Source organism: Astatotilapia calliptera, chromosome 12 (genome assembly GCF_900246225.1).
Source record: "Astatotilapia calliptera chromosome 12, fAstCal1.2, whole genome shotgun sequence".
In the NCBI taxonomy this organism is placed as follows: Eukaryota; Metazoa; Chordata; class Actinopteri; order Cichliformes; family Cichlidae; genus Astatotilapia; species Astatotilapia calliptera.
Genome location: NC_039313.1, coordinates 33,684,211 through 33,708,134, shown reverse-complemented (window position 1 = coordinate 33,708,134; position 23,924 = coordinate 33,684,211). Strand labels below are relative to the sequence as shown.

General features: G+C 43.2%; 1 protein-coding gene across 1 annotated transcript in view; it reads left to right on the top strand.

Annotated features, from left to right (window-relative positions):
• antxr2a (ANTXR cell adhesion molecule 2a) overlaps window positions 1–23,924 on the top strand; it is an 82,118-nt gene that overhangs the window by 27,861 nt on the left and 30,333 nt on the right. The window contains exons 11-16 of the mRNA XM_026186377.1: window positions 3,894–3,972; window positions 4,378–4,473; window positions 10,046–10,096; window positions 12,112–12,201; window positions 13,668–13,835; window positions 14,285–14,365. Coding sequence (XP_026042162.1) covers window positions 3,894–3,972; window positions 4,378–4,473; window positions 10,046–10,096; window positions 12,112–12,201; window positions 13,668–13,835; window positions 14,285–14,365 — 565 coding nt within the window. The remainder of the gene's footprint in view (window positions 1–3,893; window positions 3,973–4,377; window positions 4,474–10,045; window positions 10,097–12,111; window positions 12,202–13,667; window positions 13,836–14,284; window positions 14,366–23,924) is intronic.

The following is a 23,924-nucleotide window of genomic DNA, read 5'->3' as shown; positions in this document are numbered from 1 at the left end:
GCGGAGCCAGAGGTCTGCGGCGGGAAGGAGCCTTCGGCCGTTCAACCGGTGTCCCTGGGAAGCGGTGTCTGTTTTTGAGCGATCCCTCAGCCCTGTGACAGTCTGCCCTTTCAGCTCCCATTTATTCAAACATAACTACAGACCCACCAGCAGCTGCAGCTCTCTCCTCAGTGTCACTCATTGGCTTTTACTGTGGAAAAGTTAAATGACAGCCTGCTCTGTTTTCAATTATTCAGTTACTGGGTTGCCTCTTTAAATTCTTTTAAACCTTTTAACCCCCCCTCTCCATAATCAAATTGCTAGTATTGCATTTAAACATTTTTAAAATGAACTTTACAACTGACTAACGAAAAAGCCATAGATTCATATTCTGCGAGCAGCAGAGTGACTAATCATTAGAGCAACACTTTAATAGATTTGGCCACGCAATTACTATATTCTTTTGGTCGTCTTCATGGAAATAAAAGTGTGTAAAAGAGAAGAGGATCTATGACTTATGCCTCTGTGTCAGAGCACATTCTGCCTACTCAACAGTAACTTGGTAAATTAGCAGTCAGTGTCTCAGAGAGGGAGGAGAAAAAAAGGCCTCGCTCACTATGGTTGGGTTGTGGTGCGTTAAAGATGTCCGGCGTTGTCGACCGAGGGAGAAGTGGGTTCGTCAGTGTAACTCGCTTGGGAGCTTTCCACCCTACACACTGCGGGGTCCACACCTCCAGCTTGATTAACAACCTGCCCACCATTATCACGGATTGATGGTGTCAGCTAAATTAGCCTCTCCCCTCATCCATTCAGCGCGAGCGCTTAGTTAACATGCAGGGACCTAGAACATCTTCGCCGAGCTACGGAGGCGTGCAGCGTTTCCAGTGATGCTTCCTGATGGAAGAAAACTGATTCTCATTCAAAATCTTCAGTTTTCAACTCTTAAAGTTACCATTCATTCATTTTCAGTCAAAAAAAGACCTTTTTCTTTGTGTAGGTTTAAAGACATGTAGCACATTACTAACAGTTTAAAGGAACCTGAAACAGGTCAAGTAAAGCCTTCCCAGCAGTACCAGAGCGTTTCTTAGTTCCCTGTTAATGATTTGTGAAAACTTCTCCCACATGCTTTTTCCTCGAATTGCAAAGTTAATCTGTCAGCGTAAGGTGTCGCGGATAAATACAACAAAATAAAACCAGTACCGGTACCAAAAAAAGAAGATTTATTCATAACACATGGGAAAAGACCCAGGGAAACAGAGTTAATGATAAAAACGATAAAATAACAACGATTAAAAACCCTGAAAACCATGAATTTCACACCCGACTCTCAACTCTGGCGGCCCGGTACCAAACGACTCGGCCCATTGGTTGGGGACCGCTGACCTAAAACTAAAAGAGCATTACATTTACTTATTATTTTGTTCATCCTGCTACGTTGTAATCCTTCACTGACTGTCACTATAAAAGTGTCAGTGTATCTGCAGCACACATAACAGAATAGAATAAATGAATAGAATATTTTGCCCTCTGTAGCATTGCCTAAAATGCACCAGCTGCTTAAATATGAAAGACCTGCATCAAATATCCAATAAAGATTTTATTTTATTTTTTTTAATATAACTTTATTAAGTAATAGATAATTTGAAAGCACAAGTTGATCATCAACAAGTTGGTGAGGTGTCAGAGCGGATCCTGCTTAAAGGTCGCTGCACTGTATTTTAAATATTTAGCGCAGTAAATAAGGTGAGGTGCAAAAAAGTCAGTTTCGAATATTTAGACGGCGCAGTAAAGGACACATGGTCTGGTCGCTCATCTGTTCAGAACCACAGGAGAATTGGTGGCCCAAGGCACTGCCTGAGGCAAAATCCACAGCAAAGAGAGCACTCTTGTTATTATTCCACTGCACCATTTTTAATGCAGGCCTCCTCTGTACACTCCCGTGCACTCACAGCTGGCCCCTCGCACACAATACCGCTCTGCGTACTTCTTTCTCTCGCCTCTTTTCTTTTTGTGTCGGAGGGAATATTTCAGGCGTTTCATTCGTTCCATATCCTGAATTCTCATTAAACCTGCGGTAATTGGATTGGGCATAATAGACATATGGAAATTGCGGTGCCGTTCATCATTAGGGTTTTAATTGCGCCCATTTTGGCTTTGCATTTTTCTCTCTAAATAAGTCTTCGGAGTTCAGGAGCCTTGTTACTGCCAGTCAAGTTACTTCACCCACACACGATGATTATGTGATAATGACAGGATTTCCTCCCACTGAGGACATTTATTTAATTCTGATTGTTGTCTTTATTGAGCATTGTGCTAACATGACTCCAGGACTTATTAGCGTTTGTGAGAACAGGATTTGCGAGAGCAACGATAGAATTATAGAGCTCTTCTATTTTTAAAGTCTTGATGCAGAGCAAAGTATTATCAGGGAGAACAAAACTGTTTTCAATAACACTGAATACATATTGTTAGACTGATTAAACACACACACACGTAGCACGGTAGAAGAGAGACAGGTAAAAATAATAATGTTGCTTGGCAACAACTCGTTACTTAAAAAGCAATTAAAGCTTCCCAAACAGTGCTGCTACCTCTAAGACGGCGGTGTCAAACATGAGGCTCGGGGGCGAGATTTGATGATCCCGTTTGGCGCACCGGATGGCTTCGCCGTGTGATAAAATTACAGTGAAGTCATTAATTACACGTTTTTGTTAAAAACAAACCACGTTGCTGTTTACGGTGTAGTAATGCATGACCAGTATGACTACACATGAGTAAAAATGTGTGCAAATCTGAGCAGGATCTCTGATTCATATTAGATACAAAAGCTTTACATGTGATGATTTTATGTCTTTTCACATCCTTCAGTTAAATTGTAACTACTCCAGCTTTACTGGCTGTACAACAACTGAGATACATTCTGTGTTTTTCTGAAGAGAACTCAGGCTGTTTGTACAGGGATGGTTTGTTACATTTGAAAATTAAATAGAAAAAGCTTCTAGAATTATTTTTGGCATTTAGGCTTTATTAGAGAGGGAAGAGGAGAGAGAGGACAGGAAACCAGGGAAAGAGTGGGGTGACGTGCAGAAAAAGATCTGGAGAGCAGACTCAAAGTTGGGCTCCTGCAGTAGCCTTCAGCCAGCAGGGCGGCAGCTCTGAGCAGACTTCTTTATACTTATTTAAAAATGAGAAATTTAGAGGCGTGTGTGTTTCATATAAGCTGTGATGCTGTAGTGTTATGGCTTCCTCAAAGTGGGACCAACTGGACTAAAATGAGTTTGACATCATTGCTTTAGGATGTTAAAGGCCAGCTTATGTTATGAATGGGGTTGGGAGGTTGAATAGAGTGTCTGTGAAACATGTGTCCTAGTATATTTAAAGGTACTTTGCAGTACTTCAAAGGGGCCTGGAAAATAAAAAGTCATGTATATTTAATGAATTGAATTACATTATAATAAAAATTTACAATATTCAAAATTTCATTTTATTATTAAATCCTGATTTTATGGACACAGGTGATTTTTTTTATTTATTTATTTATTTTTGCGCTGGTTGGAGGTAAAAAAAAAGTCTTTTAGGAAAATTGCTGAGGTGACATTTAGCCCCTGTAAGACAGGACTGAGGGCACGATGTTGCCAAAAAAACACAAGCTGCAGCGCGATGCTTGTCCTTCTTGGAGATTAAAAAGATATCAGCTGAGACCCGATGTTTACAGTTGAAGTATCTTTAATCACAAAGTTTGCAAAAACAGAAAACGTATGACGAAAATTCCAACACAGTGAACTTCCCTGGAAATGCAAACGTGTTTTTCTTCTCTGACAAACGTGGGAGAACTGGCAGGATAAAGTGAGACGAGGTTTTAATGTTGTTTCCTTTAATTTCCTCTGATACTAATTAAACTCTTTCCTTTACAGGAAAATGGATGTTCTCATCAGCCTTAACAACGGCAAGTCCTTCATCTCGAGTGCCCACACCATCTCTGCTACCACATGTGTGAGTTAAATGCTGAGCTCTGATATTTCACATTCCAGATTAAACTTAAAGTCCCTTTAATAACATGAAGCTGCGTTTCCTGATTTTATAACTGAGGAAGTGATGCGTAAAACATGGCCTGACTATAAGGTTACAAGTTTTCCTGTTATGTTTGAGCAGAACTTCCTTTTTTTCAGTGTTTCTCATATGATGAAACAATGTCATAGTTTTATAGACACTTTGTGAAACATCTGCTCTTTTGTAAGACGATACGCTTGCTCCGATTTAGCTGTTATCGACCGCGTGTTCCTCTTTGTTTCTATTTCGTATTCCTTCTAACAAACTTTTAATATTTCTCCTCTAGCTTTGACGCATCCAGTTGTTTCCAGCTGTGTGACTGTTTTGCCTTTTCCTTTTCTCCTTCAGTCGGACGGCTTTGTGGTGGCGATAGTCTTCCTGGTGCTGCTCCTCCTCGTGGCCCTGGCCCTCATGTGGTGGTTGTGGCCTCTGTGTTGCAAAGTGGTGAGTGCTGCTACACCGCCTATAACCAGCACAGTCATGTTTGGTCAACCAAAACTGATAAATGAATTAAATCTGGCTTTGAGCGGAGATGAGAGCGGGTTCTCGACTGTGGGGAGAAAAACACGCTAAAGTGTTGCTGCTCTTTGTTCTGCCTCGTCCTGTAAATCTGATGAGGATAAACCCTATCACCCACTTTTTTCCCTCGTATTGCTCTGACAGCTGTAAACATCCTGTTGCGGCACATACAGCACCGCCTTGCTGAAAAAGATGAGGTCACTTGAAAAAGCATGTCTTGTAAAGTCTGACTTAATTTGGGTGAAAGATGGAGTTTAATCACCAGTTAAAAAGCACAAAGAGGTGACGGGCAGGCTCGGTGTTATTCACCAAGCCTTGCCGAAGGGAAGTGGTGCCGAACATCTGTTCAAGCTCGTCACTTCCCGCTTACCGCGATAAGTCACACTGGTTTAGCAACACCGCAGAGCACTGCAGACCAGCGGCCGATTGCTGCACATGCTATATGTGGAGAAGTCGCTTTACACAAACAGACTGTTAAAAACAATAACATAGACCAGCAGCAGAAAGATGTGAGTGACAGATTGCATGAAAGTTACCAGAGTCTCTGTTTGTTTAGGACTAATGTCGGGCCTACCTGGGGACTGAAGGGATTCAGAATAATCACACAGACTTTTAGCGGTTTTATCGCATTAGAATCCATCATGTCCTGCTTCAGCTTAAAACACTTTTACACATCTATTCAATCATGTTCTAGATACACTATTATGAATATTTCTTATTCTTCCTCAGTGCTGCTAATATTGTTTATTTAAACCTGCATTAGGCAGAAGTTGGATTAAATAAAACATCCCTCTACTGTCGCTCTCCCTTTGCTGTTTAAAACCCGCCCACTAAAGACCAGAGGCCTGTGCGTGTACTTCACTAAAAAATAAGAGTGAATATTTTTGCTGATTTTTGTTTGTTCCTCACCCGACTAACACAAAAGTGAAGATGCTCGACTGGATGTGGTGACTGTGGAGGCCTTTGGAGGACAGTGAACTCATTGTTATGGGCTGGAGATGATTTGAGCTTCGCGGCGTGCTGTGAAGCAGCCATGAGGAGACGAGCACGCTGTCGTCACAAAGAGACGGAGATGCTCAGCAACAGTGCAACCTTTAAACTGAGCTCAGCTGACACTAAAAGGCCGCCGCTCCAAACTGCAGATACAGGCAGGATCGATCGATGCAGGTTTGACATGTCGTGCGTTACGAGGCGGCTTCTTCTGAACCTTGGCTGGAACGAGGGGTTATTTGACTTTCTGTTGCCTTCCTATGACTCAACATCAACAGATCTGCTACTCAAAGGATATTTTCTTATTTTTGGACCATTATCTGTGAACCCCAGAGACGGTTATGTGGGAAACTCCCAGCAGTGCCTGTCTGCCACCAACAACAGTCAATGTCTACCTCCCTTAATTCCTGGAGTTGCTGCCATGTGATTGGCTGATATAACACTTGTATTAACAGGCAGTTCAATAGATATAATTACAAAGGTGGCTCAGTGTATAATGCACACATATACCGCATATGAAACGGACAAAAATCTTTCTCCACGTACTTGACAGGACAGATTATTTTTCAGCTTCATCCTCATAAATTGAGTAAAGGATGTTGAAACAGAGACACACATCTGCTGTAAAATGATCAAAAATGTTCTTTTGTTCCTTCGTTTTGGTCCTAAAAGTGTGAAAAGTGGAAACAGCCGGTTATGACTTAAATGTTTCTGCTTAGGGATAAGGTTTTTTAGTTTTTTTTAGTTTTGTGTTTCTTGGTCGTGCTTTTTATTCTCTCTCTGTGGAGGTTGGGAGGTTCTTCATTAATTCCACAAGTCACCACATTTCCAGTCCCATGTGTACGGGGTGTTTTAAAGTGGAACTTGAGGCTGCGTTTAATTAATTCATCTGAAATCTGCTCTTAAAGTCATAACTTATGACTAGAAAATATTTTTGCTTTTTTGTCCAGAGTTGAAACTTTGGTTTAGTTGGTTAAAAAAAAGAGTACTGTTTTAAAAACCTCGCTCTGGCCTCACCCCCTTTGGAAATAAAGTCTCCCCCGCTTAACCGTTTACAAAAATCCACAACAGATTATCGTTTGAGGCTATGAGAGAGGGGCTACAGATGGTGTGTGCAGCCTCTTTTTTCTGTCTCTGCCTTTTTCTATTGAGATCTGATAAAGGCAAATTTACCCTCTACTCCGCCGACCCTCGCGGCGGACCTCTGTTCCCGCTCACCCGCACCGGCCCTTAAATGATAGACGTCACCTGGCTTTGTGGACCTGAAGGGATCCCATCCAGGATGAGATGGAAGCATATTTTGGAAAACCAACAAAGGCATTAAAATGTAAACCCCCTGCAGCATGTCTGGCGGTGGACGTGTTTGTCTTGGTGGAGAGAGCTGCTGTTGCCTTCCATCGAGGGACGCGGCAGAAGAGGAGGGCCATGTGTGGCTTGTTAATATTTAAACCCCCAGTCTGCCAGGTTTCAGCAGTCGGGATGAGGCCGCGCACACACGCTCGACACACACATACACATACACAGAGACACATGCCCAACCTCTTTCCCACAATCCCTCTCTCCCCTTCTCTCTCCCGCGTGGACCGATGCCAGGAGAGAGGTCATACAAGCTGTGGAGTGGTAATTTCTTTGTTTATGATTTGTTTGGAAATTAAACTCGAATGGCATCGCCTTTAGTTCAAATCAAAGGATTCAGGATTGGAGATGCCGTTTTAAATTACATTGCCAGTTTATCCAAATTACAAACTATTCGCTGCTAAATTGGATGCACTTTTGGACACATTTGCGACTCATTTGGTCCTTAATATGTTATTAATCTCTAATTATTTCTTGTTCTTGCAGAACTTTTGTCGTCTTTGTTCTCTTTCAGTTGATTTTTTTATTTGTTTTGTTCTCGTACAAACAGTTTCTCCGCAGATGAAGACCTAAAGCAATTTTAAACTTTCGAATATGCTATCTGCCACTGATCCGTCGTTATAAGCCTCCCAAAACAGCTTGACACGACACGGTTCGAGCTTAAGGTTGGGAACGAACAGATTATAAAGTCCAGTTGGACGTTTACGGAGACGGCCATATGGGGACAATACCCCGAGTGCCTCTGATTGGTCCAATTCCCCCCGGTGTCGTGGCTGCGGCGGCGGGCCGCTGGGGCTTGTGTCAGATGGCGAAATATCCTGTGGTTTAGTTTTTAATTATGCCACCGCGCTGCTCCTCTTCACATCTGTCCATCAGGTAGCTGGGAAAGAGCAGCAGAGCGTTTGTGTGACGCTTTATTTGTCTCACAACATGTGCAGGAAATCTGCTGCATAATTACTTAATAAAAGAGATAATCCTGTGAACGTAAGGTGTGGCTGAAATGATGTTAATCAGCGTATGGCGAGGCCACCAGTAGCCCTTTACTAGATTTGCTTACAGCCGGTTGTGTGTTACAAAGGAATTAATTAACCCTAATTGATTATTTTTCATTATTCTAATGACAACAGTAAGCAGAGAGTGTGATAGCGTCCCTGAGCTTAAGAGTGAATGAAACAGCTGTTAGGATCTATGATATGCCGTAATTACATCGCTCCTTTTCCCTCCGAAACCACTTTAGCAAATGCATAACCAGCTCTGACACTGTGGTATCTGTCCTTGATGACTAATGAACAAAGGTCAGCTTTCCACTTTGCAGCGCACCTCAGGTTGAGATATGTCCTTAGTGCAATTATAAGCACTGCATTTATAGGGCACCTACTGTGTCCACCCCTGTGTGGGGAGCGGGGAGTGGGCGAGGAGGTGAACAGCAGCTTTTTCCTTTGTATCAGGATTTAGGTTTGAATAAATGTCCCACAAAATTCCAATAACACTTCCTGAGCTCAGTTTGATGACTTTGATCCAAAACCTGAAGACTTTTAACAAACAGTAACAGAAAAAAGGAAAGTTGAACTGAATTTGTAAGAAGATACATCTCCCTGCCTTCACTATAAATGATTTGCTCTATAGTTAAATAAATAAAAGTTTTTGTCACCGGCATGTTAATCGATTAATTGAGTAATAATGGAGACATTATTCAGAAGAGATTGTGACCTCACTGTACTTTAAGATATCGCACAGTATCTCCACACAGCCATTCTGCAATACTGCATGATTTAGTTAATTAAAATCTTCACTGTGAGCTGCCGTCTGTTTAAATTACACCGTTTGATGAACTTCAAGTCGTGAAACAGAGACTTTGTTCATTTAAAAAAACTGGCTGGGGTCAATCTTAAAAGCATCAACGTGTTGTAGTGAAAATATTTAGTGCCAGTTCATCCATAACCCTATCGCAAGTGGAAACAGTACAAAATATTGGACTGTATTGGTATTTTTACCTGCTGGATCAGCTGCTGGACGAGTCATCCAATGGTGCTAATCTGAGGAGCTTGGAAAGAGAAGCGACTGGACTTCTTTGAGTTTATCGATTTTTCACTATGTAAAACTTGACTTGCATGGTGACTTTCTCTTAGTTTCCTTGTGAAAAATACACAAAATAAAAGAAAACTTGTTAAAAACCATTAAAAAGCATTAAAGATGCAAAAAGAACATAAATAAACTGCAAGTGTGCAGGCCTGTGTTTTCACGTGACGGCTGTGACCTACAGCAACTGACAACACCGAAGAATAAAGCGCCTCGGTCTTTCCAGCGCCAGCCCGCTCACAGATGGGTTTTTGGTGAGTGAGTGGCAGAAGCGTCTTCAGTAAAGAGTCGGACATCAGTATGTGAAGCGTCTGACTGACACCTGACAAATGTCACTGTCAGGCCTCTCTTTGCTTTGCCGTGCACATCTGAAAAACCCGGCCGAGGCATCTTGTCCTTGAGTGGAATCACATTGTGGACAACCTGCTCCTCAGGTGCCCTCTCATCCAGTGTTGTCACAAACAATGCCGCTGGCCGGTCACTCTGCTCTGGGAGAGTCGTGTCCTGGTTATATGTGGGTGAGGGTGCGCGTGTGTGTGTGTTTTCTTGTATTTTCTGTGTGTGTTTGCCGCCACTCATCTTCCCTTCAGACGGGGCTTGGAGCTGAGCCCAAGCCTCCTCCTCTGTATCTCATTGGAGCTAATTAACTCCTTAGGACTTTATGATTGGGGGGATTGCTTGGAAGCACTGAACCCCATCCAATTAATTAAGAGCTAAATGGGCAGCGGCGCTCGCCCCAAAGACTCCCCTGTCAACAAGTTGATTTTCAGCTTTTCTTTATTTTGCACGGGGGGCCCCTGATGTTGGTTTACAAGCAGAATCCTTGTAATCAGCAGTCAGTGACGCGATGGGGCAGCAGTCGCTGCTGCAAAACAGGCTGGCAGCGACGGCGTCTCCACCGTGAGATGAGCTCAGGGATGTTTCTGTTTGGCTCAGTCACCTGTCACGAATCACCTCTGTCAGCCTTGTCTGCGCTCGTCTTAATGAGGTTTGAGCGCGTGTGTTTGTGCGTGTCCCAATGCGTCTCCTGACGGGCTGTGCTGACGCTCTTTTGCTTCTTCTGTTTATCCAGGTCATCAAGGACCCGCCGCCGCCGCCTCCACCATCTCGTCCTCCTCCGCCCGTGAGTCACAATTGTTTTATTTTCAGGTTTGAAAATCTGTGCGGTGCAAAAGAAGAAAATGGGAGTCAGAGGAGGTTCCAGAGCTCAGAATGGTGCAGCACTGAAATTTCAGGGAAACTTTGCACGTTTTGAGAATCAGGATTATTGAGCGTCTCTCTGAGAATTTCACAGGGCCGTTATCGCTGCATTGGGCATCTAACTCGAGCCAATTCAGACTAAAACTAAAACCATAACGTGTCCCTTTTACATTTGTTTGTGTACAGATCATATAAACAAGATCACATTTTAATTAGTGAGCTGGTAGATGGATTTTTGAACTTTGGACAGAGGCGTGCTCGCTGTTTGCCCCGTGATTTCAGTCTTTCTGCTAAACTAGAGTAATCCCAGCTCCAGCTCTGCACACAGACATGAGAGTGATGGAGCTTGTTTCTTCTCATGATGAAATGAAGTCAGATTGCATATTTCCCAACGTGTCGAGCAGTTCCTTCAAAAAATGACTTTAGAAAAGTTGGTGCTTGTGATACACCTTTCGTCTTCACTGACTAACGATTATCGTAAAAGACTGAATCAAAAAGCGTCTTCTGCAATACGAGATTCATTAACAGAAAAAGATTTTAATGTTTAACTGATTATTTTAGTTAATTAAATTCCAGAGGGAAACAGTCAATATCAAAGTATGTAGCTGAGGTCTAATATTTTAGATTTCACTGTGTAAAATCTAAATTTTCACACCATTCCTGAACTGAATCTCTGTATCCAGACGGATAAGTGGATCCGGGTCATTTTGTGATACTTAATCACCCCTAAGCTGGACCAAACCTCACCATTTTAACTTGTCTATAACATTTAGAGCAGGGGTGGGAACTCCAGGCCTCGAGGGCCGGTGTCCTGCAGGTTTTAGATCTCACCCTGGGTCAACACACCTGAATCACATGATTAGTTCATTACCAGGCCTCTGGAGAACTTCAGGACTTGTTGAGGAGGTCATTTAACCACTTAAATCAGCTGTGTTGGATCAAGGACACATCTAAAACCTGCAGGACACCGGCCCTCGAGGCCTGGAGTTCCCCACCCCTGGTTTAGACAATCAGAGAGTTGCCGATGGAGTTACTCAACCTCCTTGGTGAAAATCATTTGCAGGTTTTTAAAAGCAAAGTAAAATACCGTACTGCTTGTAAAGCTTTACACTAAATTTCCCAGCATCCTCAGGGAGCTACTACCTCTTGACTTTTTCCCCCCAGAACGGGGGTCTCAAACTCGCAGCCCACGTCACCCCTACTTTGTTAGGGAGGATGTGTTTGTTGTTGAGTGCAATGTTGAAATAAGTTTTTTAAAAAGCAAAAAACGACTTAATATGAGCAGAGAGCACAGACACGTTGAGGGCTGTGTTAGTTCAGAGAGTCAAAAACGAATGTCTGCGCATTTATTTTGTTAAATACGAACAAATTTATAGCAGAAAACCCGCCTGAGTTTAGTTTAGTTCCAGAAACATTGTAGCGTAAAGTAGACATTTAAATATCTGGCTTATCATTGGCTGAATTTTTGCCAAACACGTTAGCATGATGCTACAGTTTTGTTTAGTTCTTTTCTGCAGGGCACAGGATTACAGTGTAAATGCTTCTGAAAGCTTTACCCTGTGTGGTAGTTGATCCCATCCCACTGCAGCATTTTCAGTTTGCGGCAGATGGAACTGTAAACGTCAGCGGAGCGATACGAACGGTTTCCCCTCTGCACTTGAACACGCGCTGAGCCAGGAGTAAGGCCTACGTTTCCCTTCCTTCCTGACAAAGTGACATCTTCCCGATGAAAGGAAACGTTGTTTTGGTGTGCAGGGACAAATATGGACGAAAGAAAATAGAACAATAGCAAACACATCATTGCACTTCCTCCCCTTTGTCATTACAGTGACTCTGATTAATGTCATACATATAAATATGGAAAGAAAATTTGCACACACTCTTATTTGACACACAACTATGTGTTTCCTGGTTTTGTTTTCTGTGTTTATTTCTTAGGAGCCTGAGCCGCTGCCCAAGAAGAAGTGGCCAACTGTGGATGCCTCGTACTACGGAGGAAGAGGAGTCGGAGGGATCAGTCGGATGGAGGTCAGAAACTCAAAACTATTGGCCAACATGCTGCTTCCGTTCTTTCTTAGTGAAAAGCTGAACGAAACAAGCAAAAACAGCTGAAATATTCCAAAGGTCAAAATGCAGACAGCAGGAAATGACACATATGTGTGGTCCCGTAAACTTGCATCATCATGTTCAGTCTTTTCTGCGAGGCGGGAACTTTGTTGAGTTACGCAGGAATCAGGAGGAGAAACCCACCGACCGAGCAACTGACTGGCTGACTGACCGGCCGGGCCGCTGTCCTCGTCAGCCCACTGATGCCTCCGACATGACAGGCCCTGCCATCTCGTCCTTGGCCGTCGAGGGCTGATTGGATCAAGTCGCAGCCGGGATGAAAGATTGAGTGCTGCTGTCAACTTGACATACCCACCTCTCCTCTCTGCTTCCCCCGTCTCAACTTCCAGACCTTGGCAGCTCGCTTTGTTATCCGCCTCCTCCGAAGGGAATTCAGGTTTAAAAGCGAGCTGCCCCTCCCCCTCCTTCCTACCTAGCCCCGAGGAAGTTGGTGGCATGGCAGGGATTTCCCAGCATCCTCGGGGAGCTCCTACCTCTTGACTTTTCCCCCCCAGAGTGTTGCTGAGATCCAATCCTGGCTGTTACCTTTCTCTGTTCTTCCACTAGCGTGTTGATTCCCATCGACAGGCGCGTCTCCACATCTGAAGCCCCCACTCCCTCCCCGCCGTCACCCCACTGATAGATAACGAGTTGCTTGTAAAGACCAACCCGTCCGCTCCTCCGCATCCACATTTAAGACGTCATGCTGAGAAAACCACCTCCGCCGCTTTGCCGCTGCCAGCATTTCAAACGATTATTGAGGTGACAACGTATCTTTTATTCATGGCAGCCTTTCTCTTTTCCTGATGATGCGGCAGGCCGGCGATGTATCCCAGAGATGATTCTGAAAAGCTGTTCTATATTGTCACGGCTTAACCTACAGCTTGAAAACTGTGTTGCTAATTAATCACCTCACCCCATTCATGTGACGGTGGGTTTCTTTTCCTTTTTTTATCTCCTCCTTGTAACAGATGTGATGAATTCAATTAAAAAGCAGGACAGCTTTACTTAACACACAGGCTTGCTTTCACACGCTGACACCCCCCCAACACACACACACACACACACACACACACACACACACACACATACACACACACACAATAACACATTATACCAAATGTAAACGTCCTTATTGATAAAAGAATCCGAGTGATTTTTCCAACACGTACAGATCTTTTACTGAAGCTGTGGTCCTGAAGCTAAAGTTGGTCACAGATAGAGGTGTTTGGCCAGGCTCATCACGCTGACACACTGCTGTAGTGATCACAGACAGTCCTCACAGCATCTCTAATCTTATTTCCTGTAGTTTTTCTCAGACTGATGGACCAATCAGGTGTTTAACTGCTTAATTGCCCTCATTTAACGTTTCTATTTTCTTGTTCAAGGTGCGCTGGGGGGAAAAAGGCTCTACTGAGGAGGGGGCCCGGCTGGAGAAAGCAAAGAATGCCAAAGTGTCCATACCACAGGATGTAGAGGAGCCAATGATCAAACGGCCCACTCCAAAGCCCGCTCCCAACCATCCACCCGAGAACAAATGGTACACTCCTATCAAGGTGAGAGTTACTGACTGACTTTAGGATTTTTCTTTTCCTACTTTGGGTACTTCTAAATGATACTGATAGGAAAAGTCTCAGCTTAAAGGCCCATTTACTAGTTCTCCAAGGTTCATCCAGCAAATTACACTCATGTGAAAATCTCTAAATTGTGGTTAAAAGTTAAAGCTGTCTTTGGGTAGTTGAAAAGAAACGCTTCAAATTAGATTCCCTGTGAACTGTTAAGACTTTTTTTATTACCATGAAGTGAAACTCTTGAAATAGAGAATGGTCGAATATTCATTTAAGAGGCCACGACTGGCATCTACGGTGGAAAACGGCATCCATGGATGTCTAATGCTTTGTGCGTTACCTTAAAGATCAGTCTGTAGAAACACTGGTTTTGAAAATCTACACAAGATTACGTAAATAAAGACAACCCACACAGTTCCGTTTCTGTGCTTCATCAGGGTCGTCTCGATGCTTTGTGGGCTTTGATGCGGCGGCAGTACGACCGAGTGTCCCTCATGCGACCCACATCAGAAGACCAGGTAAGTCAAAATTCATCCCTGATGTTCTTCTCAAACCTAAAACAAACTCGAAGCTTCTCAGCACCGGTAATTTGCTCTAATGGAAACAAAATATTTGCATATTAGCCAAAAATACAAACTCATTTGCGATTGGTGAATTATGCAGGAGGAAGTCATACCGAGAGTGAAGTGTACACGTGTGCAAAGATTGTGCAGTGCTGCTTTTTAGTTGCACAAACCAACAGCTTGAGGCAGTGAGTCAAAGTCTCATCAGTGGTCATCAGTGCAGTTTATAGTACACAGGAGCAAAAATAGAAAATATCCTGCAGTAGTCAGCAGCGTGGATGTTCTTCTTTTTCTTTTTTTAAGTGGTAAATGTTCCTGTAACCATTCCATGAAGTCCCTAATCCCCTCTATGCCTTAATAGGAATACTTTTATCCCTCCAAATCTTTAAAGTCACCGCAGTTACACTTAAGAGCTCATTGTTTTATTGTTGTATTGTATCGCAGCTCCTCTCGGCAGAGGAAGCTGCTGGCACAAGTTGTGCCTTGTGTTGTTGTTACCTAAGGGAGCCAATGTGAGCTGCAGCTGCAGATACTCACAGAAGGAAGCGTGACAGGGATGACCTAATATGGTTATGCTCTGGGTTTTTTGGTGTGTGTTTTTCAACCAGTGTAAAAGAAGAGGAAGCAAATCGACTCCACAAATCGGCGCAGTGAAACCTGCTGCTAAGTCAGTTAACCAGATGTTTTTATATATTTTTATATATTTTAATTGCTGACTACAATCCAAACACAATACAATCTGCTGTGCTCGCTGTGCTGTATGCCAAATGTCAGAATTAATGGTGAGATTAGAATCAAGTTGCAGACAAGTGGAGCAGCTATATTACTGTGGCCCACAAACACGTCCTTGGCTTTTCCTGGGCTGCTTCTTCTGAAGTCTGTGAGGTAATTTTAGAAATTCCCCGTCAGTCTCCTTTTTAACATTACACAGCAGAAATGTATTAGTATTAAAACTGCCAGGGGAAAACCAAACGTGAATCTTGAAAGAGAAATGCGCGGACTCTTCCAAAGGACGGTGCTTCACGGGCACAAGCTGTGCAGGCGAATGGGCCAAAAAATCTGCACCTGTATGGTGCACATACATTATTTCCCTGTTGTCTCCAACTTCTGTGCATCTTCCTCTTCACAGAGGTTAGAGAGCAGGAACCATCCAAGCTTTTAGTAGTTTAGAGAATGATGTCAGGCTGCAAATCTCTCAAGTGGAGTCGTGTTTTGCAACATGGAAAAAACCCGAGCCAGTGGGCCAGCTGTGAGCCTGCCAGTTGCTACTCGGGGTGTCACAGTGCTGTTTAGCAAATTTCAGAATGCCAGAAGATGCACTGGTAAAAATAGATAACAACTCTCATAGTTCCAGTGAGTAGTGATGTGACAGATCACATTTTAGAAGATGTTTAGATATAGTGGTTAAAATTCATCAGAATCTCACTGCGACGTGTGTCGCCAAAATTTGAATGAAAGTATTTTAAAGCCATGCAGACACTGATGTTTCTGAGCCAGTGCTGATTTTAATTCCAGCTTTTGTTTTTAAGAGATGTGAGATGTTTGTATTAATATAGAGTCTTACAGTCTTACTTTACATTAGCAGATATTCTTATGATCCATCATTCTGATACGACTTTGGACGCTCATGTTAACTTGGTTAAAGTATGGACTAAAATCAGTTTATGTACTGCAGGATGTCAGTAAGCCCAGATGACCCTAATATGGTCATCTCAGACATGCAGTTCTGATTGTGAGCGCAGAAGCTCCACCCACCTGCTGATCAAACTTTATTGTTGAGAGGGGCAGCCAATCAGAGAAAAGCACTGCTTGAAAAGAGGAGGAAGGGAGTTTAAACAGGTTGTTTGAAACTCTGATTTATGCAGATCTAATGTGGTATAGGCTGACTGTAGTAATGTGAACATTTGGACGCTCTTCTTCATAGATTTCGTTTCTCTTTCTATTTAAAAACAGAAGATTTTTTCCACATTTTTCACCTGTTTTATACATATTAGATTTTTTTGAGCTGTAGTTATATATGCAAGTCTCTCAACTCAGCAGTAACCACACTCTCTCCTTTCATGTTTGTCATTGTCATGACGACCAGTAGCCAATTAAAATTTTTGCTCATTTGTACAGTGTGGTGTACCTCAGTGTCACAGTGAAGATACTGAGATACGATACAGAGTATTGAGTTCAACCATTGCTGTTGATACATCAGTGATGGATCAATATAGAACATTATAGAGCTCAGTTTTAGGATTTGCGACACCTTGAGGTGCTGGGAGCTGTAGTAACGTGTAATCTGGACTTTTTAAAGTGACAACCTTTTAACCAAGTTAGTCAAGACATAAAATGAACATCGGTGGAAGTCAATTAGAGGTCTCGTGATCTGTTTCAAACCTGTTTGCCTTCCTAAGCGACTGAGCATCAACCAGTTATTCTCTACAAGAGCGTAAACAACTCAAGTATGATGTGAAGTGACAAAATAAATTGTTAAAAGTTTGTTAAATAGGCTGATGCTCTTTGAGTTTGTTGAAAGGCTTCATGATGAGACTAAACGTGCATATTTACCTGCAGTACAGGGTTTTCGTGAAGTGACAGGAATTCCCCTGCCCGGTATTCATCCAACTGTCTGAATGTGGAAACATCACGGCTGCTCCAGCTGTGTAGAAGATGACTGATATTCCCACACAAGGGGTCACCTCTGTCGCTCTGAGCAAACTGTTTGGAAACAGAGTGAAGCCCACCAGTGAGTACACAAGTTATGTCAAAGCACGTCGGCCGGAGGAGGGAAGGCTGCTGCTGCTGAAGTCTCGCTTCATTCTCATGCCGATCACTGCGTCCACATTAAGTCTGTGATCAACATCGTACACACAGGACGCGGGAGAGAATCAAACAGAGGGCCACGAAGTGTGTTTGAAGTGATGTCTCAACTGAGAAGCAGTGGAAGGTGTTTTGAAACCTAATCGCATTTTGGAGATGATTATTTTAAATCGCCTACTGGCTCACAGTTGAATTTCAGCTGTGTTGCTAACATGTAATTGATTTCATGTGAGTTTCGTAAGATTCAATCAATCTTTCATCCTTGATTCTATCCACAAATATGAAATCCAATGAACCGTTCAGCTGATTTGATTCACTTTCTAACTCTGAAACTAGACAGTCAACTGCTAAGTTGTAGCAATTTCCAGGCTAGTTTTTTGAGAATCTTTTGTTAACAACACAAATTCTCAGAGTTTTTGGGACTTGGGATCCTTACAGGTCAGACATCCTGAATGATTTAATGATACTCCTAAACCAGAGTATTTCCACTAGTGAGACTACATCATGTCTGGAACATGTGAGGAAAGAAATGGAGCCTAGACCTGATTGTTTATCTCGATTTGTGGTTTTACATTTCATTTTCCATTTTAGTATTTTTCCAATCTCTATGATAAAACTGGCGCTGGTGTCACATGTTGCCTTTTGATTGGAGTGGAAATGCTTTGGGAGCTTCCATGCATCTATGTTATCATGGCAAATATCTCATATTTGACATTCATTAGTTGTTAGAGAGCTTATTTCGAATCCGTACGCGCTGCTGTTGTTGTGCTTCTCCAGCCTGGCCCCGCTGAGACACGTGTGATATCGTTCTGAACAGATTCATCAAAGTGTGAGGTGTCTGAACTGTCCAGTGACAGGTTAGGTGTAGATGGCAGAGCAGACAGTGACAGAGAGAGGAGAGCGGCGGCGGCAGAGGGAGGGGACGAGGAAAGGAGGGTAGCGGTCTTTGAAGGCGGACAGGAAACCTCCAGGGTCATGAATTTTTCAACACGCTGCTTCCGCAGGGTTACAAGGACTCGTACAGGTGTAAGGAAGCAGGTTGTCGCAGACATCTGTTCTGCACGGGGACCCGGGTGTCCGTGCTACCCCCTCGCTCCTCTCCATGCTTCCATCCCTCCCCCTTCGCTTTCCCAGCAGTCTCCTTTTGTGTCTCCCCCTCCCTCCCTCCCTCCCTCCCTCCCTCAGTGCTGCCGCCCGGAGCCAGACCGCTGGATTGTCAGCAGATGCAGAAGAGAGACAGAAAATGAGAGTGAAACAATTTTTTTTCCCTTTTTTTTGTGGTCTCACATTTAGCGCCCGAGGGCCTTCAACACCAAAGGTAGAGTGGGGGTGGACACAGCTGCAGTGCCGAACTTGCCCCAGGCACAAATAAAGAGATCTAATGCGGTTTGACTGTGTTGTTGGTGAGACCAGGGAGCCGGGGAGGCACTTCAGAGCCAACTTAGCACAGCAACATCTGCCGCCAAGTTTTGCCGGGGATCGACTGGGGACAGCAGGTAGAGGAAGGTGGCAGAGAGAGAAGGGGAGGGCGGGAGAGAGGGAGGTTGGCCTTATTCTGATGCTCTCTCAGGCTCTTTTTGAAGAGGCGGCGGTGTGCGTGCACGCATTTCTTTCTGCATTTTCCAACGCCTACCTCTGAATTCTAGGTATTGTTTTCTAAAAACAGCTGTTTACAAAATGTCCAAACAGGGTGCATCACCATACATTAAACCCTCCTCATCCTCCTGCAGATCAAAACGCAGGAGAAAAAAACGGAGAAAAAAGGCGTTTTGAGTTCTTGTGAGTCCGTGAGGATTTACAGTTGAATTTCCATTTGTTCCTCTCAGGCTCATCTGTTCCTCACCAGGGGGATGTGTGGGCTGAGTGTGCTGGTGTGCGCGGAGGTTAATAGTATTAGCTGACGCTATTGCTATTGGAAAAAACTTACTTCTTTGTGGGGAGGTGGGGAATCTCCCTTCTTGAACGTTGAAATGGTAGTTTAACGAGGTGATGGGTTCTGATCCCAGGGGTAGAGAGAGGACACAGAAGAGAAACAGAAGCCTTGTGTTTCCTCCCACATCCATCTCCTGATGTCATTTTATCCCAACCTCTGCAAAGGTTCTGCGTTTTTATCGAGTTTTATACCTTTAAACTAAATAGTTAGAGATGCTAAATCCAATCAGGGGATTATTCTCCCTCAGCTAAAGAAAAGGAGAATGGATCAAAGTCAAAACATAACAACAAACTACCGGGATGGTACAAAAGGAGCCCACGAATCCTCCTTCCTCAGCTGGATTGTGGATCCCTCTCCCTGCCTGTGCTTGTTTCTCTGACAGCATCAGTGTCTTTATTTAACAACCATTGATCGAGTTGTGGACGGCATTTAATTAAGTGACTGTGAGCCGAGCGACTCCTCAGACCTGCTTGGGAAGGAGGGGGAGGAAGCGAGGGACGTTAAAGGGAGGTGTAAAAACAATTAAAAAGGACCATCTCGAGCCGAGGGCCACTCGGGGCAGGGGTGACAGTCTGCTTGCCAGGCATGCGAGAGAGCGCGGTGCACGGAGGTCACAGCAATACACGCTTCATTTTATGTTCTCCATTCTCAGCAGCTCAGTGTTGTGCCCTCGTGTTTTTCTGTTTGTGTTTATCTTCTTTCATCAGTTAAGATGCGACGCTATTGTTTCCTGAAATAGAGCCGAGGCAAACAGTGGAGTACGACTTTTGCTTTTCATTTTCAGTATTTAAGCCTTTAACATCAGTAAGTCATCAGTAATTACAGAGACATGATCATAATTACTGCAAACAAACACGGCCGTGGCTGAGAGGATTGGCAGCCTGTTTCTGGCCTCTGCACTGCATTTTTACATCGCGAGCCACGAGGTCACATTTTGCGGGAAATGTTCTTCCAGTGCAAATGGAGCTCAAGTTTCTCTCAGAGTTTTTCTCAATGGCAGATGGTGGAAGGAGTGAACGACTGATGGCGGAAAAAAGTCCAATATGTTTACAATCTTCAGAAACGCTTTCATCATATCATCATCTGTCTGACGAGCACTGGGAGGTTTATGGAGGCATTTTCTTAAATAAGTTGTACCATTACTTTGTTTCTGGCAATATGTTCGCCAAAGCAGGGACTCCATTAAGTTTCTTCCTTAGTAGTAGTAGTGATCGTTTACAACACATTTTTGGTTGTTTTGAAAGAAAATTGCTAATGTCCTTGGAAGAGTTGCTCAGTGCATCAGCAAAACTGAGGTGAAAACTCAGAATATTAACTAACCTAATATTGTGGCAGAGCCTCAGTGCCAAGGTAAACCATGAATGGAGAAATGGTTCAGTGTCAACCCTTTTCCAGTGATGCAAAACAAAAACTAGCAGATTACAGACAGGAAGTGAGTCTTAACATGTAAGAAATGCTTTGTAAGGTTATTTAAAATCCATAAATATAAAGTGGACTGAACTATTCTGATACACCAGGCTCTCCTGTCACCTCTGCATGGCTGCAAGTCATCCAGAGAAAACGCACAAAACATAAAAAAATGTTGAGTTGAGTTTTATCGTGATGCTCTGTTCATCTGTAATCCGTCAAATTCGATGTCCTAATGTAGTTCTCGACCAGTGTCGTACACTTGCAGCTTTCACTGAGTCTGCAGATCTAAAGAAACTCCTACAGAGGAAAATGAAACCGTTTCATCCTTTTAACCAGAGTTCATGATCACAGCTAAGATTAAGACAAACGATTAGGATCTTTAATTCACAAAGATATGCCAGTTCATTTACAACAGCGGACCCCAACCCCTGGGCCAGTCCGGGAGTCGTTTGGTACCGGGCCACGAGAGTCGAGGCTCGGGTGTGAAATTCATGGTTTTTATCGTTAACTCGGTTTTCCTGGGTCTTTTCACGTGTGTTATGAATAAATCTTCTTTTTTTTAGGTACCGGTACTAGTTTTATTTTGTTGTATTTATCCGCGACACCTTAAAGGCCGGTCCGTGAAAATATTGTCGGACATGAACCGGTCCGTGGCGCAAAAAAGGTTGGGCACCGCTGATTTACAATATGTGTTGGTGTCTAACATGTTACATTCGACTGAACATGTATGATTTAAAACAATGAACAGCTACATGTGGTGGGCTTGGTGAGCCTATAGAGAAATATTATTAATGTACTAATGTGAAAATGACTTGTAGTAATGCCTCCAGTTGTAGACTACGACTGAATACCACTGAGATTTAATTGTCCAATCAAATTTAAACCTGTGAAAAAACAAGTCAAACCTGTGAGTTGCACTGGAAACTAGGAGGCTGGTTAGGGCTTGAGAGATGCACAGTGATCCATTTATACAATACAGGGAATAAAAAAAATACTGTGAAAGAGGATAAACTTTAAAACTCCACCGAGCATGTCTGAAAACTCGTTTATTCTTCCGTCAGCAGCTTCTTTCTTTGCATCTTTTGTCGCTTCGTCTCAGTATGTAAAGCAGAGCAAACATTTGTTGAATATAAAAAAAAGAAACCCACACAAACAGATGCACACATACTCATCCTTTCACGCTTTCCTTGCTTTTGTCTCGTTGCATTACAATGCCACATTGAATATGGTGAGAACATCTTTCTTGAAACTAATAAAGCCGTCAAACTGTATCGTTCGGTGTAAAAATAAATGCCTGATAGAAGCCAAAACATGACACATCCTTGTAGGGTTTCGGCGCTGGAGAAGGCCGTTTTGCTCTCTCCACAGCTGGTGAAAGGAATAATTTGGTACCTAAATGCTATTGCGGCGCTAACAAATGCCTAAAGAAAGAGTCGATAGCAGCGCTAACACGGCACAAACGCGAGGTGATGCACGTGGGAGGACTCCTGCATGTTGACATCAGTCAGGATGTTTACCGTCACACGGACAAATGCCTCGCTGAAGCAAATGTAACACTTAATTTCACAATAAAAGGCTTTAATCGAAAGTAAACAACCTGGCAAATGACATTAAGTTGAAACAAACCTCGAGATCAGAGAGCATGAGATTTCCTAATTAACAGGGGTAATTGGAATTAAACCAAGGCGTCACGAATAATGAAGCGTTGGGAGAAGAGACTATGCTTTATCGAACAGGGCTGGAGTTGACTCTGAAAAACAAAGCTGCAAATGTTGCTCATGCTTGAAGTTTAACCCCCAGCTACTGTTAAAATGATCCCTTCAGTTTGAGGATGAAGGCATTAATTCAGGGGCTTTTTGCTCTGCTAAGAGAGAAGCGCGGGTTGTTCTTCATCACACTGCGTATGTGCTGTGTGGGCTTCGCTCAAGAAGGAGACGGACAACAGGCGACATGTTGTAACTGGCCAACACGGTGAAATGTAACATTTCAGGGAAATCTGCAAGTCCTTTAGTTTTTTTGTTGAGTTTGTAAACTCTGTCAGGTTTTCTCAGTTTCTCATCACGGTTGCTTTGTCGGCAGTCCTCCTACACATACTTTCAAAGGGGGTTTAAAGCCGTTAATACAAAACCTAATGGGCATTTTGCAGATCGGCTTGGGTGCTTACCTGTGACCGATAATTTCTTTTTAATCAGAAGGAATTACAGGAATTAGTAACAGTGGATTACAGAAAATCTACCGCTCAAGAGAGCAACCAAAAGAGCGCAAGAGAAGAAAAAGCTTCAGTTTTTGCTGTTTTCCAGCATTTAGATGTTGTTTAAAGTCACAGTGTTGCAGACGTGTCAACAGTCTGCAGAGCTTGCACGTGTTTCTTGTGTACAAATCATATTTTTCTCAAATCCAAACCCTGTCTTTTTAAAAAAGTGATATGTAAGAAAAATCAAATAAAAATAATCAGATGTTTTTAAAAAAATCTGCTGATGAAAAGTGGAAAGAATGTATCCACTTTCTGGATTTTACATTCATTTGTAACTGAAATTTAAGCTCGCCCTCTGTCCTTTCTCCTTGTGTGCATTATATAGCAGAGAATGCAGCTGAAGTAGTGGCGGTGTGGGCTGCGTGGGGTAGCGCCGGGCCCTGGGCCTCATTAGTCCTATCAGTGGACGGCCTTGTTAGCCCTAACAAGTAGCCAGCTGACAGCTCCATTCAGCCGCCGCTCCCCCACAAGAGAAGTGACAGCTTTAACTACGGCGGAGTGCCGCCGATTTACGAGCCGCGCCCACGCTCTCTTAACCAGATTAGTTCTTTTTACATTAACCGAGGAAAAGTAGGGCAGATGTCCGTGTGACTGGCTGTAAATTTGATAATGACCGCCATGTTAATCCCCCCCCCCTCCCCACCATCCCAGCACATCCTCGTTCACGACCTGGCTGGTAACAGGATTACCGAAGAGGGGACCCTCGTGTGTGTGTGTGTGTGTGTGTGTGTGTGTGTGTGTGTGTGTGTGTGTGTGTGTGTGTGTGTGTGTGTGTGTGTGTGTGTGTGTTTCTTTAACCAATAAAAAGGAAGCTAATTGTTGTTGGTGGTGACTGGTTGGAGAAGTAAAATGAAAAGTGGTGTAATGTGGAGAATCATGAGAAAATCACCATGAGACAGACACACACACACACACACACACAAATTAATTTTAGGTCTTTCCAAATTTCTCAGAGACTGATTCTTGGATTTGTTTGGTAATGAGAAAAAAAAACATCCTGTAACAGCAAATGTAAACGTGTTAATTGAAGTAATGACGCAGATTTAGGACATTTTAATATGCAGTTACACTCTGACCAGTCCAGGCAGGCAGATAACAGCTTGTTACTTGGA